Source organism: Alexandromys fortis, unplaced genomic scaffold (genome assembly GCF_014885135.2).
Source record: "Alexandromys fortis isolate MF-2015 unplaced genomic scaffold, M_Fortis_MF-2015_v1.1 scaffold_3, whole genome shotgun sequence".
Taxonomy (NCBI): domain Eukaryota; kingdom Metazoa; phylum Chordata; class Mammalia; order Rodentia; family Cricetidae; genus Alexandromys; species Alexandromys fortis.
Window position 1 is genome coordinate 21677958 of NW_026067909.1, and position 18101 is coordinate 21696058.

The 18101-nt window shown below is 45.1% G+C and overlaps 1 protein-coding gene and 1 long non-coding RNA gene across 3 annotated transcripts in view; one reads left to right on the forward strand and one right to left on the reverse strand.

The window, feature by feature from the left end:
- The window catches only part of Stxbp6 (syntaxin binding protein 6), a 43580-nt gene extending 39109 nt beyond the window's left edge, over nucleotides 1-4471 (forward strand). The window contains exon 4 of one of the 2 annotated variants that reach the window (XM_050137397.1): nucleotides 4203-4471. In XM_050137397.1, coding sequence (XP_049993354.1) covers nucleotides 4203-4226 — 24 coding nt within the window. In that variant the 3' untranslated portion in view covers nucleotides 4227-4471. Of the gene's footprint in view, nucleotides 1-1481; nucleotides 1744-4202 lie in introns of those variants that run through there. The other variant, XM_050137395.1, reaches the window with a different exon arrangement.
- A 16-nt stretch (nucleotides 4472-4487) lies between these two features.
- LOC126498610 (uncharacterized) lies at nucleotides 4488-11544 on the reverse strand. The gene is made up of 2 exons (XR_007590851.1): nucleotides 9014-11544; nucleotides 4488-7790 (listed from the first exon to the last, which is right to left on the reverse strand). It is a non-coding gene; the product is annotated as an uncharacterized lncRNA (long non-coding RNA).
- Between the last annotated feature and the right edge of the window lie 6557 nt (nucleotides 11545-18101).

An 18101-nucleotide genomic window follows, 5' to 3' on the forward strand; every position in this document is an offset into this window, starting at 1 on the left:
CTCCCGCTGGGTGTTTATTGCTGCCTTTCCTGCATGGTCCCCTTTACACATAACTGCCTAAATGTCCCAGTGACGCTGTCCCTGCCACAGTGGTGTCTTTAATGCCCTTAGTGCACTGCCTCTGAAGCCCAGGCAGAGCTCCTTGAAGGAGAACTAGCCAAGTCTGTTTGAGAAAGTAGACAGACCAGCTGGAATCAGGACCTCACACCCGTGAGCTGTTGCAGAAGGAGGAAACTCGGGCGCGTGTTTCCCCAAGGCTTTCTAGTACAGAGGAAATGACGGTGTGGAAATGTGACAGTCCCCAGATGCGCTAATACGGAAAAACAACTCCAGTTATTTGAGTGGGAGATGGACAGTAGAAACCTGGAGGGAAACTCCTCGTGTTGAGGTGGGGAAGAGAAAGCCAAAGGAATCCCAACGTCTGCTAACGCTGGGTTGTCCAGGCGATTATCTCTCCTGCCTTCCCACAGAATTGAGCATTCAATGGTGCACTGATAAGGCTCTGCTAAAACAGTTCTGGCTAATGATTAAACCATGAACCAGGTTACCAAGGAAGCTGGGAAAGTATTCTTCCTGATGTGGGGTAGACAATACCTGGATGTCATCCACATTGGCGTTTCTCTCAGGAGGGGCTGTACAAACACCCAAGTTCTTGGCCGCTGCAACTGTTTCCCTGACACCGTGGCCAAGTTTGCTGGACGGTTGGGAAATGACATGGTATAGTAGTTAGCATCCTACGTTTGAGCCCTGCACTGTCATTTACCATCTGGGTGACCTTGGACAAGGGCTGAATTTCTCAAAGCCCGTGTTTTCTCATCAGTAAAGCGGAGGCAACTAATTAAAAACAGCACCTACCTCCTTGGGTGCTGAGATGAGCATGCTCATAAATCTAAATTGTTTATGATTTATTTCAATAGACAGAGCTTCTGCCGAGCCTGTCCCATTTGGTCACATAATGAGCTCAGTAATGAGGCTGGAGAATTATTACAGATGACTGAGAAACTTTAAAACAGCAATATAAAAAAAACGGAATACAGATGAAAATTGTGTGATTAAAATCAAAAGGGTAAGGCAGCGGGCAGTATCCAGTGTCTGAGCTGAGAGCAGTCCTTACAGCAGCCTATGAGACCAGAAGTTGATGAGACTTCAATCAAATGCAAGGGGGTCTCCTGCTTTATCAATGAAGGACAGGTGCCTGGTCTCAATGAAGAAGGCTTAGGCAAGAGAAGTTAGCGTTTTAATTGGTTGCCCCTCTGGAAGGTGTTCCCAGGGGAGAAGAGACACTGTAGAGTTCCGGAGAGAACGTATGTGAGAGAGCGTAAGACAGTGTCAGAGCTAGGCTTGCGGGTTTCTAAAATGGGAAAATGCACTTATGAGCCACTAGCCTCGGCTGCGTTCCCAGTGAGGAGGCTGACCTCTTTAGATAAAGTGTGGCTGCTTTCCCACGGGCAAGAACTGCTGATTTGTCCCCATTGGTGTAGGCTTACCATGAAGATGCCATTTCACTGGCCAAGTGCCAGCCAGGCCTGCTTCTGGGAAGAGGGTTCAGAGGAGGAGCTGGGCCTTCTACCCTCCCCCGCCCCGAGACACTTGTGGCCTGTTGACTCACGAAGAGTGGGGTATGTTTACAGGAGGAGGACACAGTGCGCATGGCAGAGAACAGTCATCCCAGGTGACAGTTCCTCTGGGAACTACCAGCGTCCAGTGGAAAGTGTGGCCTGTCTCTCTAGATTACAGCAGGAAAGAAGCTTTGGTCTTCTAGTTTTTTCCAGGACCCCTGCAATGACCCAGGTGCAAGAGTGGACAGTCACTTTTATACAACTAAACCCTCAAATTGTGTAGGTGCTGGTCCTCTCTAGAGCAGAGAGGGACAAGATCCTTCTCTCTTGTCCCGACACCCTCCTCACCCCAGCTCTGGTTGGCCTGTCTTGAGGAAGTGTGATTCCTTCCTAAACTGTGGATTTGGCACAGGTCCAGCCATCAGGAAAGAACAGGTCATGACAGAAGCCGCTCTGCTCACTTTCCCCTGCCCCCAAAAGCTCAAGGTTGCAGCAGCGTTTTCCAGGTTTTGACAGCCCACCATGGGTGTGAATCAGCAGGCAAGAACATTGCCCACAGTTGGCACCCTCAAATGCCATTTCCCACAGAAAAGAGCACTAATCTGGCTTTTCTGCACCAGCCCACGTTTGTGGGGGAAGGGCTGGCAACAGGCATTATGTTCTCTAGGAGGGGGAAATGTCGGTCTCTCGCCATTGTCTTCCATTGCAGTTTCTCCAGGCCAGAAGGATTCTTTAAAATTATCATTCTGTAAAAGAGGTTACAAATCATGAAAGGGGGTTTCTATGAGGCACTCAGTATAGAAACCAGGAGGAAGTTGTAAATGAGGAACTCCAGCACCTGAGTTCACCTGGGGCTGTTTTACAGGCATGGGAAATAGTGAGAAGGCAAGGTATTCTTGACTTTGAAGCTCAGCATCTCACAGCAAAGTTGTATAGTCCAGTTTCCTATTTTTGTCTAGTCCTACTGATCTTTCTGCCTTAATTCTAAGGCTCTTCATTCCCAGAGACTTAAGGAAGCCAGAGAATCGGTACTTCTTACCCAAATACCTATTATGAGTCTGTTCAGGCTACTTAAACAAACAAACAACAAACTGGTAGTTGATAAACAGTGAATTTCTCACAGAGAAGACTGAGGTCAAGATGCTTGATTCTATGCCTGGCGAGGGTCTGCTTCCTGATCCTCTTCGAGAATGTCCTATCATAGTGAAAGCAGAGTCTCTAGTTTATCCTGAGACCTCTGCATCCTGATCCAGCCTCCTCCCAAGCCCACCTCCTAATACCCTCTCCTGGCAGTTAGATTTCAGCACATGGCTTTTGGGAAGGCACAAATATTTAGACCACAATGAGACCTAAGTAGCAGATTGTTCTATCCGATTGCCTTTCTGCCGAGTACAGGTGGCCATGGCCCAGGGCCTGGTCTGAGCAGCAGCCCAGTCGTCCTGATGAGGAGTGACTGAGTGAATTGGCACAAGCCCGTTAGTGGGGAGTTACGAGCTCGATAAATACCACCACAGTAGCCTTGATCAAATATTTATGGTTCGTATTCATTACGCACAACACTTAACAGCTCTGTGTTTATTTGATGGACTTCGTTGCTAAATAATGCATGAAAACTGGAGGCAGAACAAAAACGCAGGCCTGACAGTAAGGGGCCGAGAATGTGACTGAGGACTGGGATAGGTCTGAGGCGGGGCCCTACCGCTATCATTCCCTGTGTTGTTGACTAAATAATGCCAAGAATTATTAGGCAACACCACAGTTGTTGGAAGCAACAACAACAACAACAAAAGCTTTAGCACTCAATATAGAAGAATGGGTGTACTCAGAACTCACAAATTCTGCATCTGCCAGCTGACTAAACATTACTGCAGCCAGCAGAAATTCTGAGGAAGTCTTCACTGGCTGTGCCATACAGGGGTACCAAGGCTTTCAGCTGAGGTATCCACAGAATACCAGGACAGCGTCTAGCATCTAGCCATCTTCTGTCACATGCAGCAACACTGATACTATTTTCCCACTGGGAGCTCCGGATTCTAACCTCTCTCTTTCAGCCACCAAGAAGATGACACTGTGACTGCCCCGGGCTTTTCTAGAAAGATGGATTATTGACCTATTTCAGGATGAGGCCAAGCACCAGTAATTAGAAGCTAAGGTCTATTCTTCATCCCTACTCAATAATACAATTTAATTGCCTGGAGCTTTGGGCCTGGTTGGATATTCAGTATGCATATTATAGAGATGATTTTAGTTTGTCTCTTAGCATGCTGTTGAGCTTTCACACTTAAATATTAACATCTCAAGAGTGTTGCTTCCTGACGTAACCAGTGACCTAGGCACCCCACCTGTCCCTAGGGTGAGTCCCCTGTCCTCCCTGGGCATCTTGTTTCCATTGTTCCTGTAGTGGGATGAAAGAACACTGCATAGCATCCTCCACCAGCAGACACATAAACCAGCAAGGCTGACAAAGTGCAGTCTCCGGCGCACATCTGTCAGGATCCAGGGAGGCTAGGAATGGTGGCGGTCACCACACATAGAGTCTGGTGACGCATCTCATCCTGGATGTGGGAGGGAGAGGCAGGGAGAGCTCCCTTTTAATAAGGTCTCATCTGATCTCATCCTTTCTCACTCTCTCTCTCTCCTTAGCTTGCCATGAAGCACAAGTGTTGAGAAGCTGCCTCTCCTGGTGAACCTCTAGAGAAAATGGAAGAGTTTGCTCAGCCGTGATTACAAGAATTCCAGACTGCTGCTTCTTTCTTTTTGTTGTTGTTGTTTTGTCTGTTTATTTGTTTTTTCCAGTATCTGGACATTGAGTGGTTTGGCTTTTCATCTTCAGATGTTAATATGAATGAAAATGTGTTGTGTTCATACATTTCGCTATCTTGCTAAGAAACGCTGCAATAGCATCAACTTCATCTTTATTTTTCCATTTTGTGTGTGTGTGTGCGTGCGTGTGTGTGTGTGTGTATATTTTCCTTTTGAAGGAAATTTTTTTGTAGTTTGAATATAAAATTCAGACTAAATGATAAACCAGGTCTAAACTAGCAAAAAAAAAATTTTTTTTTTCTTTTCACCCTTGGAAACTAAGCAAGAAAACAGTTGAATATGCTGGCATCAGATGATGGTCCTGGGTAAAATTAAAAGTCAAGCCGTGGATTCACTTACATTCCTGGCTCTCTTCATCTGAAGAGCAAAATTAAAATTCAGTATCCTGGGATTTAAGTCTGTGCTGCAGAAAACACGCTTGTCAGGAAGAGGAGCGGCATTGGGTTTGCTCTTCACTGCATCTTCATCTTTTTGCATGAGCCATCACTAGCATTCACGAAACAAGTCGGAACCACAAATAGAAATCTACTTTCTGGGCTGAAGCATAAACATTTCCGCTCCTTCTTTTCCAGTCTGATTAGCAGGAATTTTCACACGAAGGGTAAAAATTTGGGTGTACAGACCTTTACGGAAAACCCTCCTTTAAAAGCTCCATGTCTTACGGATGTTTCTCTCTTTTGTCATTCTCTCAAATTATAGTAGCTGACTTGGGGGGTGGATATACTTCTAACAAAAACCAATGTATCTAGGCTCAGTGAGGTAGCACAGTAGATGAGGTATTTATACCATAAACCTGGTGACTGGATGCCACAGAGTTGACCTCTGACATCCATACATACATGTGTCATGACACACCTTATAAAACACATACACAAAAACAATAATAATAAATAACTTGTCTAGATAAAAGTCTGTGTAAATCATAATGTGAAAAGATGCTACTTTTTTTTTCTCCTTTTGCAAAGTTATGCCCAATGTTAGAGGTACTCTCACATTAGCCTTCGGAAAGGACCCCAAATTTCTTGGTATCTGGGTTTTGGAGGTTTGGATATTGGTTTTGTTTTTGGTTTATTTTGTGTTGTTTAACATGTGCTTCGTGACAGATTGCATATGTGTCCATTAGAACCTGCCTGTTCTGGTCCAGACAGCATGGCTACAAGCCTCTGTGTTGCTGTCAGAATGAACAGAATCTCTTCCGTACCTTTGAATTTGATGTTGCTCAGGATTTACTGCACTTAGACTGTGGACGTTCTGTTTTCTGGAGGATTAAAAACTAAATATAAAAAAAGCAAAACAATCTGTGCTTGTTCCTCGTAAAGCAACGAGGCAAGCAAAACATGTCAGACACTCACTGCAATGCATGGAGTTTTCAGCTGCCTGGGTCTTAGGACCCATTCGTTCTTTTGTATCCACCTGTTTGTGTGTGATGTAGCCTCTGAGGCAGCAGCATAAGATGACTTTAGGTTACTAATGTGATTTAAATAGTGTAAGTTCTCCTACTAATACATCCCAGGGAAAGAGCACATGGTTCATGGAATGTCACAGGCATGAGGTCAGGAGGATGCAATTTGCGGCAAATAATCCTCTCGGGCGGGCAGATAGTCCAGTTGAAGAACATACTGGAAAAATGTCTACTGTGGTCTAGGAATGTTTACTATACCTTATACTTTTCTTTAGGTGTCTTAACATTCTAAAGAAGCCGGGAACATGCAATCCACTGACTACTGGAACTGTCTGATTTCTAAAACGATAAAAATACAAAGGCCCAACTTATCACCTCAGATAGGTTTCATCTGCAGACTTTAGCTCAGAAAACACACATACTCATCTTCCCCAACTGGATTCTCGTTTCAGAGAGTTAGCGTACATAGTTGAGAGAGGTGGTCTTACTTTCCCCACACCACTCAAGAACAAAATTCGTTGTCTGCTTTGGGGCAGCTGATTCAGAAGGGGCAGAGGGTGGGCCATATGCATACTGTGAAAGCTGAATCTTCCTCCTCAGCCTAATTCTCAGAGTTCCTTTTTCTACGTGTAAGTGCCCTTCCCTGCCCTCCTTCCGTTCTTCCTGTGGATCACACTAGGCCCAAGTCTTGTTAGAAACAGCCTGAACTAGAAGAGAAGCTCACCGGGAGTTACGTTAGCTGCCTCTACTGATCAGTCAGCATCCAGGCCTTCATCATGGTCTTCACCTGCTTGTCCTCCACCAGAGTCGGGTCTGTAACAGCTGTTGCTGCCCCTCTTTAACTGTCAGCCATCCAGCCTCACGCAGAGAAGCCCCCGACAGCACATGTGAAATTCTCGCTACCCTTTCGTAGAAGGTGCTGCAATAGCAAATACTAATGCAGTCTAACCCACTGAAATTTGTTCAAGGGACTCCTGTCATCTGGGCCCAACCCATTTGGTTGAGCTTGCTGGAAGATTCACAGTGCTTATTAGATTTCTGCATTTCACTGTGAATTTCAGAAATGCAGTCTTTCTCTGAAGGACTTTGCACATCACACTGACGAGGCATAGAGAAAAGGAGCTGGCCAGTGTTTCCCCTTCCTCCTGGAGTGCAGCCGTCGAGTTCTTCACTGGAGTGGTCAGATTTCTATGTACAGGAGCTATGCAGTTATTCAGGTTGATGTTTCATCTTAAAGAATGTATTTGTAAAATGTAACAAGATCAGTAGTTCACCTTTTTTAAGGTCCGATAAAAGTAAGCTTACATGTTAGACTTAAAATTATAGTGAAATCTGTCTTATCCTATTGTGAGTAGAAAAAGGTTATGCATTTCTGTAGAAACATTTACAGAGTTCCCTAAATAAAAGAAACTAGTTGAGATAGGTTTCACCCCTAACTTTCAGAATTGTGATGCTGTTAACGTGTGTTCTTGGTTCCTCAGAAATTCTCTCTGACATTGAGCCCCCTTTGCGTTTCATTCGGAGACAAGTAACAGCTGTTCTGTTGGCTCGCAATTACAGCTACTCAAAGTTTGTCATTAAATATTTTAACTCTGTGGTGAAAGTTTCTTCTCTTAGTTATTTGGGAAACCTGTGAAACCTCACCGAGCAGGTGAGCACCATCACCCCTGCCATGCTGGTGGGGAAGCCTGCATGCCTGCAGGAGACCTAAGCACTGAGAACAGTATGATGGTGGTGGCATTATGGGAAAGCTTGAAGTGTAGAAGATGGAGGAGCTAAGCTCAGATGGAAGAGCGTGCCCGGTATTCAGCGAGAGTGGGGTCTTGTGTCCATCTTTGTGAATGAAGCAGTTAGGCTCATCACTGCATGCCCTCATGCTGGTATCAGTAATATGTGCTCAGCTTAACAGTTTCTCTCAGTGTGCTCCATGACTCAACAGACCAGTTCCCTGCTCCGTCAGATGGTAAGGTAGATAGATCAGATCGTGTCCACTTGCTCATTTGTTTCTGTGGCAAAGCAAATGTCACTCCATTGGTTTTCAAGGAAAATAGCCTGAGTAACTATGTCAGCAAAATGGCCATTTCTGGCAGGCACACACAGGAAAGGAGGTAGACTCACTCAGAGACTGTGGCCTCCACTGCTCCAAGAAGAATCAATGGTGATAGAGTTTGGTTAAAGGAGAACTTCGAGTTAAGGTAATGGTGCACCTAAAGACACTTTCTCTTGTGAGCAACACTACAGCTTACCTGGTAGACCTTAGAAGATTATTGTTAAAATTATTTTATTTGTTCTCAGTTATACCAACTAATAATAACTCAAAATCACCAACTCAAATTTTGAGGGAATTAATACGATAAATTGATAAGGACTTTGATCAATTGGCAATCTTCCCTCTGTTACCACCAGGAATGTGCTTTTAAAAAGTGTGTGTGTGTGCGCGCGCGCGTGTTTGAGATACTCAAATGTATGCAGCACCACACCAAGAAAATCAATTTGATGTCTTAAAAATCTTACCTGTATAGATAAGCAATTTGAGTTGGGAAAGATGGAAAGGAGAAGGAGGGCGATGGGGAATTTCCTTGATGGATTTTGAACCAAAATTCAAATAAGTGGATTTCTTATTGTTAATCCCAGTGCCTCTCACTGGCCCAGGATAGCATGGGTGGCAGGCGGATGTAAGCTCACACACACACACACACAGCCCCGCTGGCCATGTTGAGGAAAGAGCTGTGCTGAGCTCCCAGAAAGCCCACAGAGGTCGCTTCATTTGGAGAGGGAACTTGCAGTCACTAGTGACACTAGAAATACCTCAGATGGGCAATTAAAAAAAAAAAAAAAGACAAAGACCTGCATGGCAAGGATCAAGGACACGTGCCTAACTGGCCAGCACTTCTTTCCCCTGTAAAATCTGGACTTACGTGTGTATATACAGGAACTGGACGTAGAGAGGAGCTTATGTGTGGGAGGAAGGGGTTACAAGGAGGGGAAAACAGGAGGCCGTGGAAAGACAGATGGACATTGCATGCTTTCTTTCATGTGGAACCCGATTTACCACGTGTATATGTGGAGAAGGAAAGGGCGAGAGGACAGTGAGGTGACCGTGAGCAGAATGCAATGAGATGCTTGAAGACGTCAGTGATGGCCCGAACTCTGCTTAGCAACGAGTTCAAATCCCACACGTGCCCACGGGTGAGTCTCAGCTCAGCTCAGAATGAGAACGCTGACTCACCAGCAAGGTGCTCCCAAGGAAGGCTGTCCTGGGCTCTTGTTAGAAATTCGGAAGTTGTTTCTACGTTCTACTTGACAAGAAATGGTGCAGTCACTCTGTTTCCGTGGCTAGTAATTGTCAAGAGTCCATCCATTCTGTGACGGTGCAGACACGGTGCCTTTGGGTCTCGGTTATGTAACAGTACAACACGGTGGTGCAAAACTGGTCACCTTGTGGCCCCAAAATGAAAAGTAGATGAAAGTCTAGGTCCCACAGACCTCCTTAAGAGTGCAGTTTCAATAACTTGAAAATCCCCCCTTGGCCTCCTCCCAGTAGCCTTGGAATGATGATGGACCAATGTTCACCAGGCAGAACTTTTGAGCACATTATAAATCCAAACCATAGGAGCATGCAATTATTTTATGTGGGAAGCCTTCCTGATGCAGAAGTTACCTTCAAACCTTCACCAAATATCTCTTCTGTCCCGACCCTTCTGGTAGGTCTGCTTAGTCCCTTCTTCAGCGCAGCCTTGCTAAGTGCGTACTCACCACGGGTCACAGCCATTTCCTTCACCCCCGACTGCCGGTTACAGCCAATTGTGGTTTTCTTAGAATGTTCATGTTTACTTTTAAATTTACTGTTTTGCTATCCCTGATAATCTTGCCTGTTTCTAATAAATAAATAAATAGCTCCATCAGGACCCAGATGGTGGGCACCTGCTTTTCCCAGATGCTGACTAGATTTAAACCAGCAAATAAAAGCTGCCAAGAATATTCAGTATAGAGTGTACTTACACTGTGTTGCTGATGGGTTAGTCTTTTGCCTTGACTCTCATATTTTCACATTTGAGCCTCTTCTGAAACCTCTGGATTTCTCAAATCCTGTTTTCATTCCCTCTGCCTCCTCATATGGCATTTTCCTGGGGAGATATGAGCTAATGTCTGCTCACCCCAGATAGAGGACCTCGGAAAGTCCAAAGTAAGGATACTATCAAAGCCCAATGTGGTGAGTCATGGGTCTCCTTGGTCTTATTTATGAGCATATATGTGAGAAATTACTTCCAGGAGCAGAAAAGCCTCGTTACCAAAGTCCACTCCAGAACAGGTGACAGCTCACCAAAGCTCGAGACCTGGAGCTCCCTACCCAACCTGAAGGCAGCTGGTCAGACTGGAAACGGTCCTTTCCAGGTGGCTCCACTCTTCCAGGAAGCTCAGCTGGCCTCTTCCTTTTCTAGGCAGGAAATCATTATTCTGATAGATACTTCACATCGCTTCAGAACACCCTATGTCTGCCTGCCTCCACAGTGGAAGTTTGCCTCAGAGGAAGTGGCTATGTGCAGCACTCCGCTCCCGCCAGCAGAAGAGACGACCGCAACAGGATTCTTCTCAGAACACACTTTATTGGAGCACTTACACTTGAGGTTGTAGAGAGGCAAAAGACCCCGTCCCCGTGAAGCAGAAGAATATATACGGTGCCAGACAAAGCCCTGACGTGTCATCAACCCAATGGCTCAGGCCAGAATGGAGTGATCGTGCCAGATTATGATTGGCCAGATTGGATGGCCAGATCGAAAGACTCCCCCGCGCTGGGGGGAGCTCACGCGCATGCGCACAAGTTGTCTGTCAAGTTTGACGTGGAACAGCAAAAGGTGCCCAGGCTCCGTGCCCACGACATGACAGCGCCATGGCGCACGCTACATCTCCGCGTGCTATATCTCTGCGCGCTACAGCTATGGAACATGACTTCTCTTCAAGTTTTCTGTCAGAATTCTTTCTGTTTGCTGAGTCATGACTAGACTACATAGGGCTTCAGGGTGATTACACCAAAAGTCTGGCCCATCCCATGGCCCATCCCATGGTTACTATGGACTATGGTATACAAACAGGACTCATGGTCATGCCTCCTGGATTATGATTTAGCTGGCTATATGTATCGCCGTTATTCTCAAACTCCCTTTATTAGGCATTTTAAATGCTATGGGTTCTTTCAGGTGGGAGGAAATTTTATTTGACAGCACATAATTTTTCTTTCAGTCTGCCCCAAGTGGCAAGTTTAAATGTCACACGTGTAGTCTTAGGTGTGTGTGTGTGTGTCTGTGTCTGTGTCTGTGTGTGTGTGTGTAAGAGGGAGCCCTAGTTCTTTGAGTCCTAGGATTCAATTATAACTTGCCAACATTAACTATGGATGGAGCTTTGTCCTATGACATTGTATAGCAGTTGCTCTGCCAATGTGACTGTTTGCCAGGGGCCACAGAGATAAGAAAACTAAGACCCTGAATTCCTCAAGCTTTGCCGTGAGCACTAAGGCTGGAAGTCCCAAACTCTAAAGAACCTGCCTGTGTAAGCACTGATAGGTGCCCCAAATGACCTGTTTAATTATGACTGCATCCTTGGTAGCTGGCACATAAAGTTTTCCTTAAAAACAATCCCTTCTTTTTCTAGTTTTTGGAGGACAGAGAATACATTTTTATTGGAGAGTATGCCTGCTTTTTGTCCACAACACAGAGGGTTCCCTCTGAGTGTTTTCTGTTCCAGGCATGGCAGTAACACCCAATATTTGGGGACATATTTATATTAGTCTGCAATGTTTCAGTATTAAAGAAGCCTTGCAATTTAGACAGAAAATGTCCAGGGATCTATCTAGGGGATATAGTTCTGCAGTAGAGTGCTTGTCCAGCTGGAGACCCGGGTTCCATTCCCACTACTGTGAGAAAAGGAAGAAAGGAAATGTGGGTGGGAGAAGAACATAGAATTGTAACACATGCTCGCACGCACACCCCTCCATAAAAATAAACCGTTGCCTTTGCATTGTGGTGAGTTGGGGCAGGGCACCCCCTTGTGGTTACTCACGGGAGTAAGCATTTCAGGATGACTCTGTTGATAGCAACTGGATGACACAATGACAGCCCTGTGCCTGCCAACTCCATGCTCAGTGTATGTCAGGTCTGTCAGTCTTTCCTGCGATGAACCCCAAGGCCGCGACTTTGCAGGACTTTAATGGCTGCTGAAAGTGGTGCTGCTGGTCCAGGGCATGTGGAGCAGATGTTGTTCAAATCACTCTGGCCTTATGATCCGTCTACATTGAATAGACAGACACTCTAGAAAATGAGAGATAGCTGACCTAAGTCACCAGCCACTTGCTGAATGAAGCATCCAAGAAAAAGGCTGGGTTAAAACAGGTCTCACTGAACATAGCGGACAATGAGGACTACTGAGACCTCAAGAACAAAGGCAATGGGTTTTTGATCCTACTGCACCTATTGGTTCTGTGGGAGCCTAGGCAGTTTGGATGCTCACCTTACGAGACCTGGAGGGAGGAGGGTGGTCCTTGGACTTCCCACAGGGCAGAGAACCCTGATTGCTCTTTGGGCTGACGAGGGAGGGGGACTTGGTTGGGGGAGGGGGAGGGAAAGGGGAGGCGGCGGTGGGGAAGAGACAGAAATCTTTAATAAATTAAAAAAAGAAAGGAAAAAAGTAATAAGAAATAAAAATCAAAATATAAAATAAATAAATAAATAAAAGAGGCATTAAAAAAAAGAAATTCAACTCTATGTCTCAGGCACCAACCACAGGTGTAAAAATGAACAGTTCGCAGTCTGGGAGATGTTCTGACATATCCTGGTACAATGGAGGTGGGGATTTTCCAAATCCTACTCTTCGCTGTTCCCTACCCAGTGCCCAAGTGTTTCCTCTGTGTACCAACACCTCTCTCCCTGTGGGCCCACCCTAGTAGCAATGGGTGGCATCAATATTTTCTTCCTTTATCAAAAGGAAAATAAAGACACCCCCCCCATGATTACTTGTCATTATGGAATGCAGAGCAGGGAACTATTGGTAGTCACAAATTGCTCATGGAAGGAGGCAATGGGCTTACAAGCCATTCCTGGGCGGGGGGGGGGGGGGGGGGGGGGGGGGTGTTTAGGACATCCCCAAGGTCAAGGTACTGCATTGTACAGGCTGCTTTGGAAGTAGTGCATGCTAAGACTGCTGGTAATGCTGGAGGTAGGTGCACCCTAAGACTGCTGATAATGCTGGAAGTAGTGCACCCTAAGACTGCTGGTAATGCTGGAGGGCCCTGGCGGCCTCTCAGAGAAGCTGATGTCTACCCACCAAGAAAACGTTAAAAAACAACAGCAAAGTTTCAAAGGACTCCAGGGAAGTCAGACATTCATGTTCAAGAGCTGATCTGAGACCCCTTCATCCCCTCACTGGACAGGACTGTTGTCCTGAGATTAGTGTCCTAACATTAGCTAACAAAAGGGAAGCCACAGAAAAGAGCCAAGTCTTGGAATTCACTAAGTAAAGGGGAAGGGGATGGTGGTTAATAAGTTATCTGACAATCAGGTTCTGATAATGGGAAGACAACTGATTGACGGAAGACTCAGCTCCCCTCATCTGAACCTGTGAGTGCAGCACTGTTACCCCCATGGAAAGTGGAAAAGCTAAAATCAGCTGTGGTAGCTTGAATGTAATTGGCTCCTATAATCGCCTAAGGAGTTATGTTATTAGGAGAAGTGACTTTGTTGGAGTGGGTATGGCCTTGTTGAAGGAAGTGCATCATTGTGGGTGCAGGCTTTGAGGTTTCCTATGTTCAGGATACCTCCCAGTGTCTCAGTTGATTTCCTATTGCTTGCAAGATGTAGGACTCTCAGCTACTACTCCAGCACCACGTCTACCTACATGCACCCCTTGCTCTTCACCATGATAATAATGGAATGAACCTTTGAAACTGTAAGTGAGCCACCCAAATTTAATGTTTTCCTTTATAAGAGTTGCAATGGCCATGGTGTCTCTTCACAGCAATGGAAACCTAAGATACCAGCTCAGTTTCTCCTTGAGAGCACCAATCTGGCCTCACATTCCCCACAAAAGCAATAGGAAAAGGGATTAGAAGTGATATAAGTGTCCCTGCCCTTCAAGTTTAAGGTTGAGCTGGAGAAAGCTCTGACCTTATGTTCTCATTTTTTCTGGGTTCCTAGTGACCCTCTATGGTGGGGATCAGCTTCTCTCCTCAGAGTCGATCGTCTGTCTTTTACTCTCTGCCCCCTCAGGTTCCATCATATGTTTATCACCCCAGATATGCAGGAGGAAATCTGAGGACCTTGCAGGGAGCATAATCTATATTCTGCCCAATGGACTCCTTCATGTCTGCTCTATTTTATCTTTCCTCTTATTCTGTGGAATAAAACAAGAAATGGAAGAGAAGGAGGAGAGGAGAGGAGTGGGGAGGAGAGGGGAAAGGAAAGGAAGGGAAGGGAAGGGAAGGGAAGGGAAGGGAAGGAAAGGGAAGGGAAGGGAAGGGAGGGAGATTTATACACAGTTCCCAGATCTGCTCACACTCAGAGAGCCTAATCTTCCTAAATTGAACCAGGACCGTGAGCAGTTGCTACCTCATTACTCGCTGGCTGTAACTGCCCAGCCACTTCAAGCATGCCAGGCTCTCTTGCACTTGAGAACCTCCACAAATGCTGCGTCTGCTGCCAAGAATACCTCTTTTCCCCGTGCAGCACACGCTGACTATTTTTCACGTCCACTAAACTGTCTCAGAAAGACCTTCCCAGCCCAACCCCTTGCAACATCTTTCTTCATGGAGCCTACATACAGAAGTGTTTGTCTGCAGGTAGTTCATTTCATTGTTGTCTTGTACACAAGGTATTGAATTCTGAGAAGCCAGGAGCCATGCGACTGTGACCCAGAGCCTAAGATTTGGCAGAAATTTAATACATTCTTGGTAAAAGAGTGAACCTGACCTATTAAAAGCCTCCAAGCAAATGGTATGTATAAGAACTTACTGGCGAAAAAATAAAAACCAGTGAGTTCCAGGCTTGCCAGGGCTACATAGACCCTCTCTCAAAAAAGCAAAAAGTTAAGATCAACAACACCAAAAAAAGAAAAAAAAAAGCCAACTAAATTTCAAAGGTAAATAATGCAACTGAATGGGGGTTGAACTGAAGCCACATCTTAGAAGGCTGAGTGCCAGCATTAGGACATGGCTGCTAGTCTCATCCTCAGTCACCTCTGACCTGGACCATGCTATGAGTTTTATGTCCCCAGGCATGTGGTGGTTTAAATAAAAATGGCCCCCATAGGCTCATGTATTTGACTGCTTAGTCACCAGGGAGTGACTTCATGCTATATGAAAGAAGTAGAAGGATTAAGTGTGGCCTTATTTGAGGAAGTGTGACACTGGATATGGGCTTTGACGTTTTAAAAGATTCTGGTCTCTCTCTCAGCCTGAAGATCAGGATGTAGCTCTCCGTTCCTGCTCCAGCACTACACATGCCACCATGCCCCACCATGATGAAAATGGACTAAACCTCTGAAGCTGTAAGCAAGCCCCAACTAAATGCTTTCTTCTATAAGAGTTACTTTGATCATGGCGTTCCTTCACAGCACTAGAGAAGCGGTTAAACCAAGGTTGGGGATAGGAGCTTATTGGAAAAAAAAAAATCCAAACAATGAGTTTCAGATCAGCCAGGCCTAAATAGACTCTGTTCTTGTCTCAAAAATAATCAGAAAATAAAACACAATAATAATAATAAATTAAAAGATAAATAACACTTGAGTGGACATATAAGGTGAGGCCACATCTTAGAAGGCAAAGAGCCAGCATTAGGATTTAGGTTGCTGGCATCTACCACCCTCTCTCACCTCTGGCCTGGGACTATGCCACAGGCTGGCTTTTGGTCCTGGCTTTCCTATCCACAGACATAGTGACTTAGGTTTCCTTCCAAGAGCAGAAAATGCATTGAAAGGTTCTTTAACTTCTGCAAGGCAGAAGGTGACCAAGGGTCTCTAAAGTCCCTTTGCAGTGGTCCTTTTTGATACTTCACATTAGCTAGTATTGCTTCTTTCATCCAACTTCCGCAGCCATGCCTGTTCCTGGGTCCTCAGCACTTTCCGCCAGGATTCTGAGTCTGAAAAAGAAACAGAAATAATAGAGGCTCCTGGAGCTTCCCGAGAGTCCTGTGCAAGTTTGTTTCTCTCGGGTCTTTTCTTAGCACCACTTCTTCATTAAAAATGTCTCAATACCTCCTACCCTTCATCATGCTCAAGCAACCACAGGCAAACTTTACTTTTCTCGCTTTTCTGGAGCATTCTGTTATTTATCACAGGTATGAACTGTATCATTCATAGACAAGTGGCCCCTAGAAAGCTAAAACCAAATCCCGGTAATATATAAGAACACACATGAGTAGCTCAATAGATGTGTGTTTATGGACTATATGTATATATAAATACAATGTGTTAGCCAAGTACTTAACATTTCTTCTCTCAACCTAAGCAAATATAAACTTTAAGTATTTTTATACATATATCCTTTTGTCATCTCTATGTAAATACTGATTTTTTAAAATAGTTTTCCCTTGAACTAACCTCTTCTGGACAATATGTATATGCTTTGCATGTGTGCATTAGCATATGTGTACACACATTAGAAGAACCATTCCTTTCTCACTCAGTATCAGAGTAGTGCTTTCTCCTTACTCTCTGGTCAGCTGTGGGAAAGGGAAACTCATAAAATGAAATGCTTTATGTTAATTCTTATCACGGTGACAGCACACTGTAGGCGCTCAAGGCGTGTTAACTTTATCACAACGGTGCTTACATGTTTCACTATAAAAACATCGAAGTCCTCATTTTCACGATAGAATGAATCTGAAAGACTTTGAAACTAGACACCCGGAAGCATAAATATCTAACTTGTCATTTAAAAGAGTGTGCGAGTATAAAGTTCCAGGAACAGAAGGCCATTGTATGAGAGCCTGAAACAGGTGACAGATATAACAACACAGGTGCCATGGTTGGGGGCAGTGGGGAAGATTGTTTTATTCTAGAATAGAGAAGCTTTGAAGCACATGGTGTTTCCTGTCTGGAGAAGTGGTAATGGGATGAAAGTGGGGCAGAGATGGAGAAGTAGATTTGGTCCTACAGAACACGGATGTAGGGAGAAAGGACAGGAGATGTGCCCTTACATCCCAGTATCTCTACTATCTACTGAAGGCTTCTGCCTACACTTCACCTCCCCAAGCTGTGCAGTCCAAGAGCCAAAAAACAGCTGAGTAGGATGTTCTGAGCCCTAACAGGTAAATGTCTAAGTTGCTTTAGAAGAAGGTCTCTTTTCTTTGACTTGGAGGCCCATTGGGAAACTTATATATCACATGTCTTCATTCCTTCTAACCTTTAAAAGACAAGAAGAGCACATCAATTTTAGTGATGGGAAAATCATCCTCTCTTCAGGTGGGCTTACATCAGGCTTATGAGAAACATTGTTGATGGCTAGGACTGTTGGGAGCAGTGAAGCCCCAGATCCTGAATTTCTTGTAAACAACTTGTTTTCCCCTGATCTGAGTGCCTACAGCTGCTCTGAGCACAAGACCTTCAGGAGTTCTTGATGGCAAGAGAATGGTTTCTGGTGGGTTTGGCTGGGGCGTGGCTATCCCTATATAAGCTGTCCCTGAACACAATAAAGGGGGCATTCTTGGGGCATTCCTGTTTCAAGGATGACCTGTGTCTCTGTCTCTCCCTGAACACAATAAAGGGGGCATTCTTGGGGCATTCCTGTTTCAAGGATGACCCGTATCTCTGTCTCTCTCTGTCTGTGTGTCTTTGTGTGTCTCAATCTCCAGCCCCTTGCCTGGTTCATGAACTGTATGGTGGTGCATAGAGTGCAGACGGGCATGGTGCACCGCATAAGACCTTGAGATAAGCCCTATGACAAGTTAATATTCTAGTTTGTGAGGGTCATTGGGGTGGGCTGAATGACATTGCCTTCAAAGGTATGCACATCCTGACCCATGGTACCTATAAGCATGGTGTTTTTTTTTCATGGCAAAGGGGATTTTGCACATATGATTACAGATCTTGAGATAGGTTAGAATAGGTTACTTAAGTGAGCCCATTGAATCTCAGTGATCCTTATGAGTGGGAGACAGGACTGTTAGAATCAGGAAAGGATCAAAACCCACAAGGCAGGGAACCCGGACTGCTCTTCGGGCTGATGAGGGAGGGGGACTTGGTTGGGGGAGGGATATGGGAGGCAGTGGAGGGGAGGAGGCAGAAATCTTTAATAAATAAATAAAAAAGAATCAGGAAAGGAAATGTGGTAA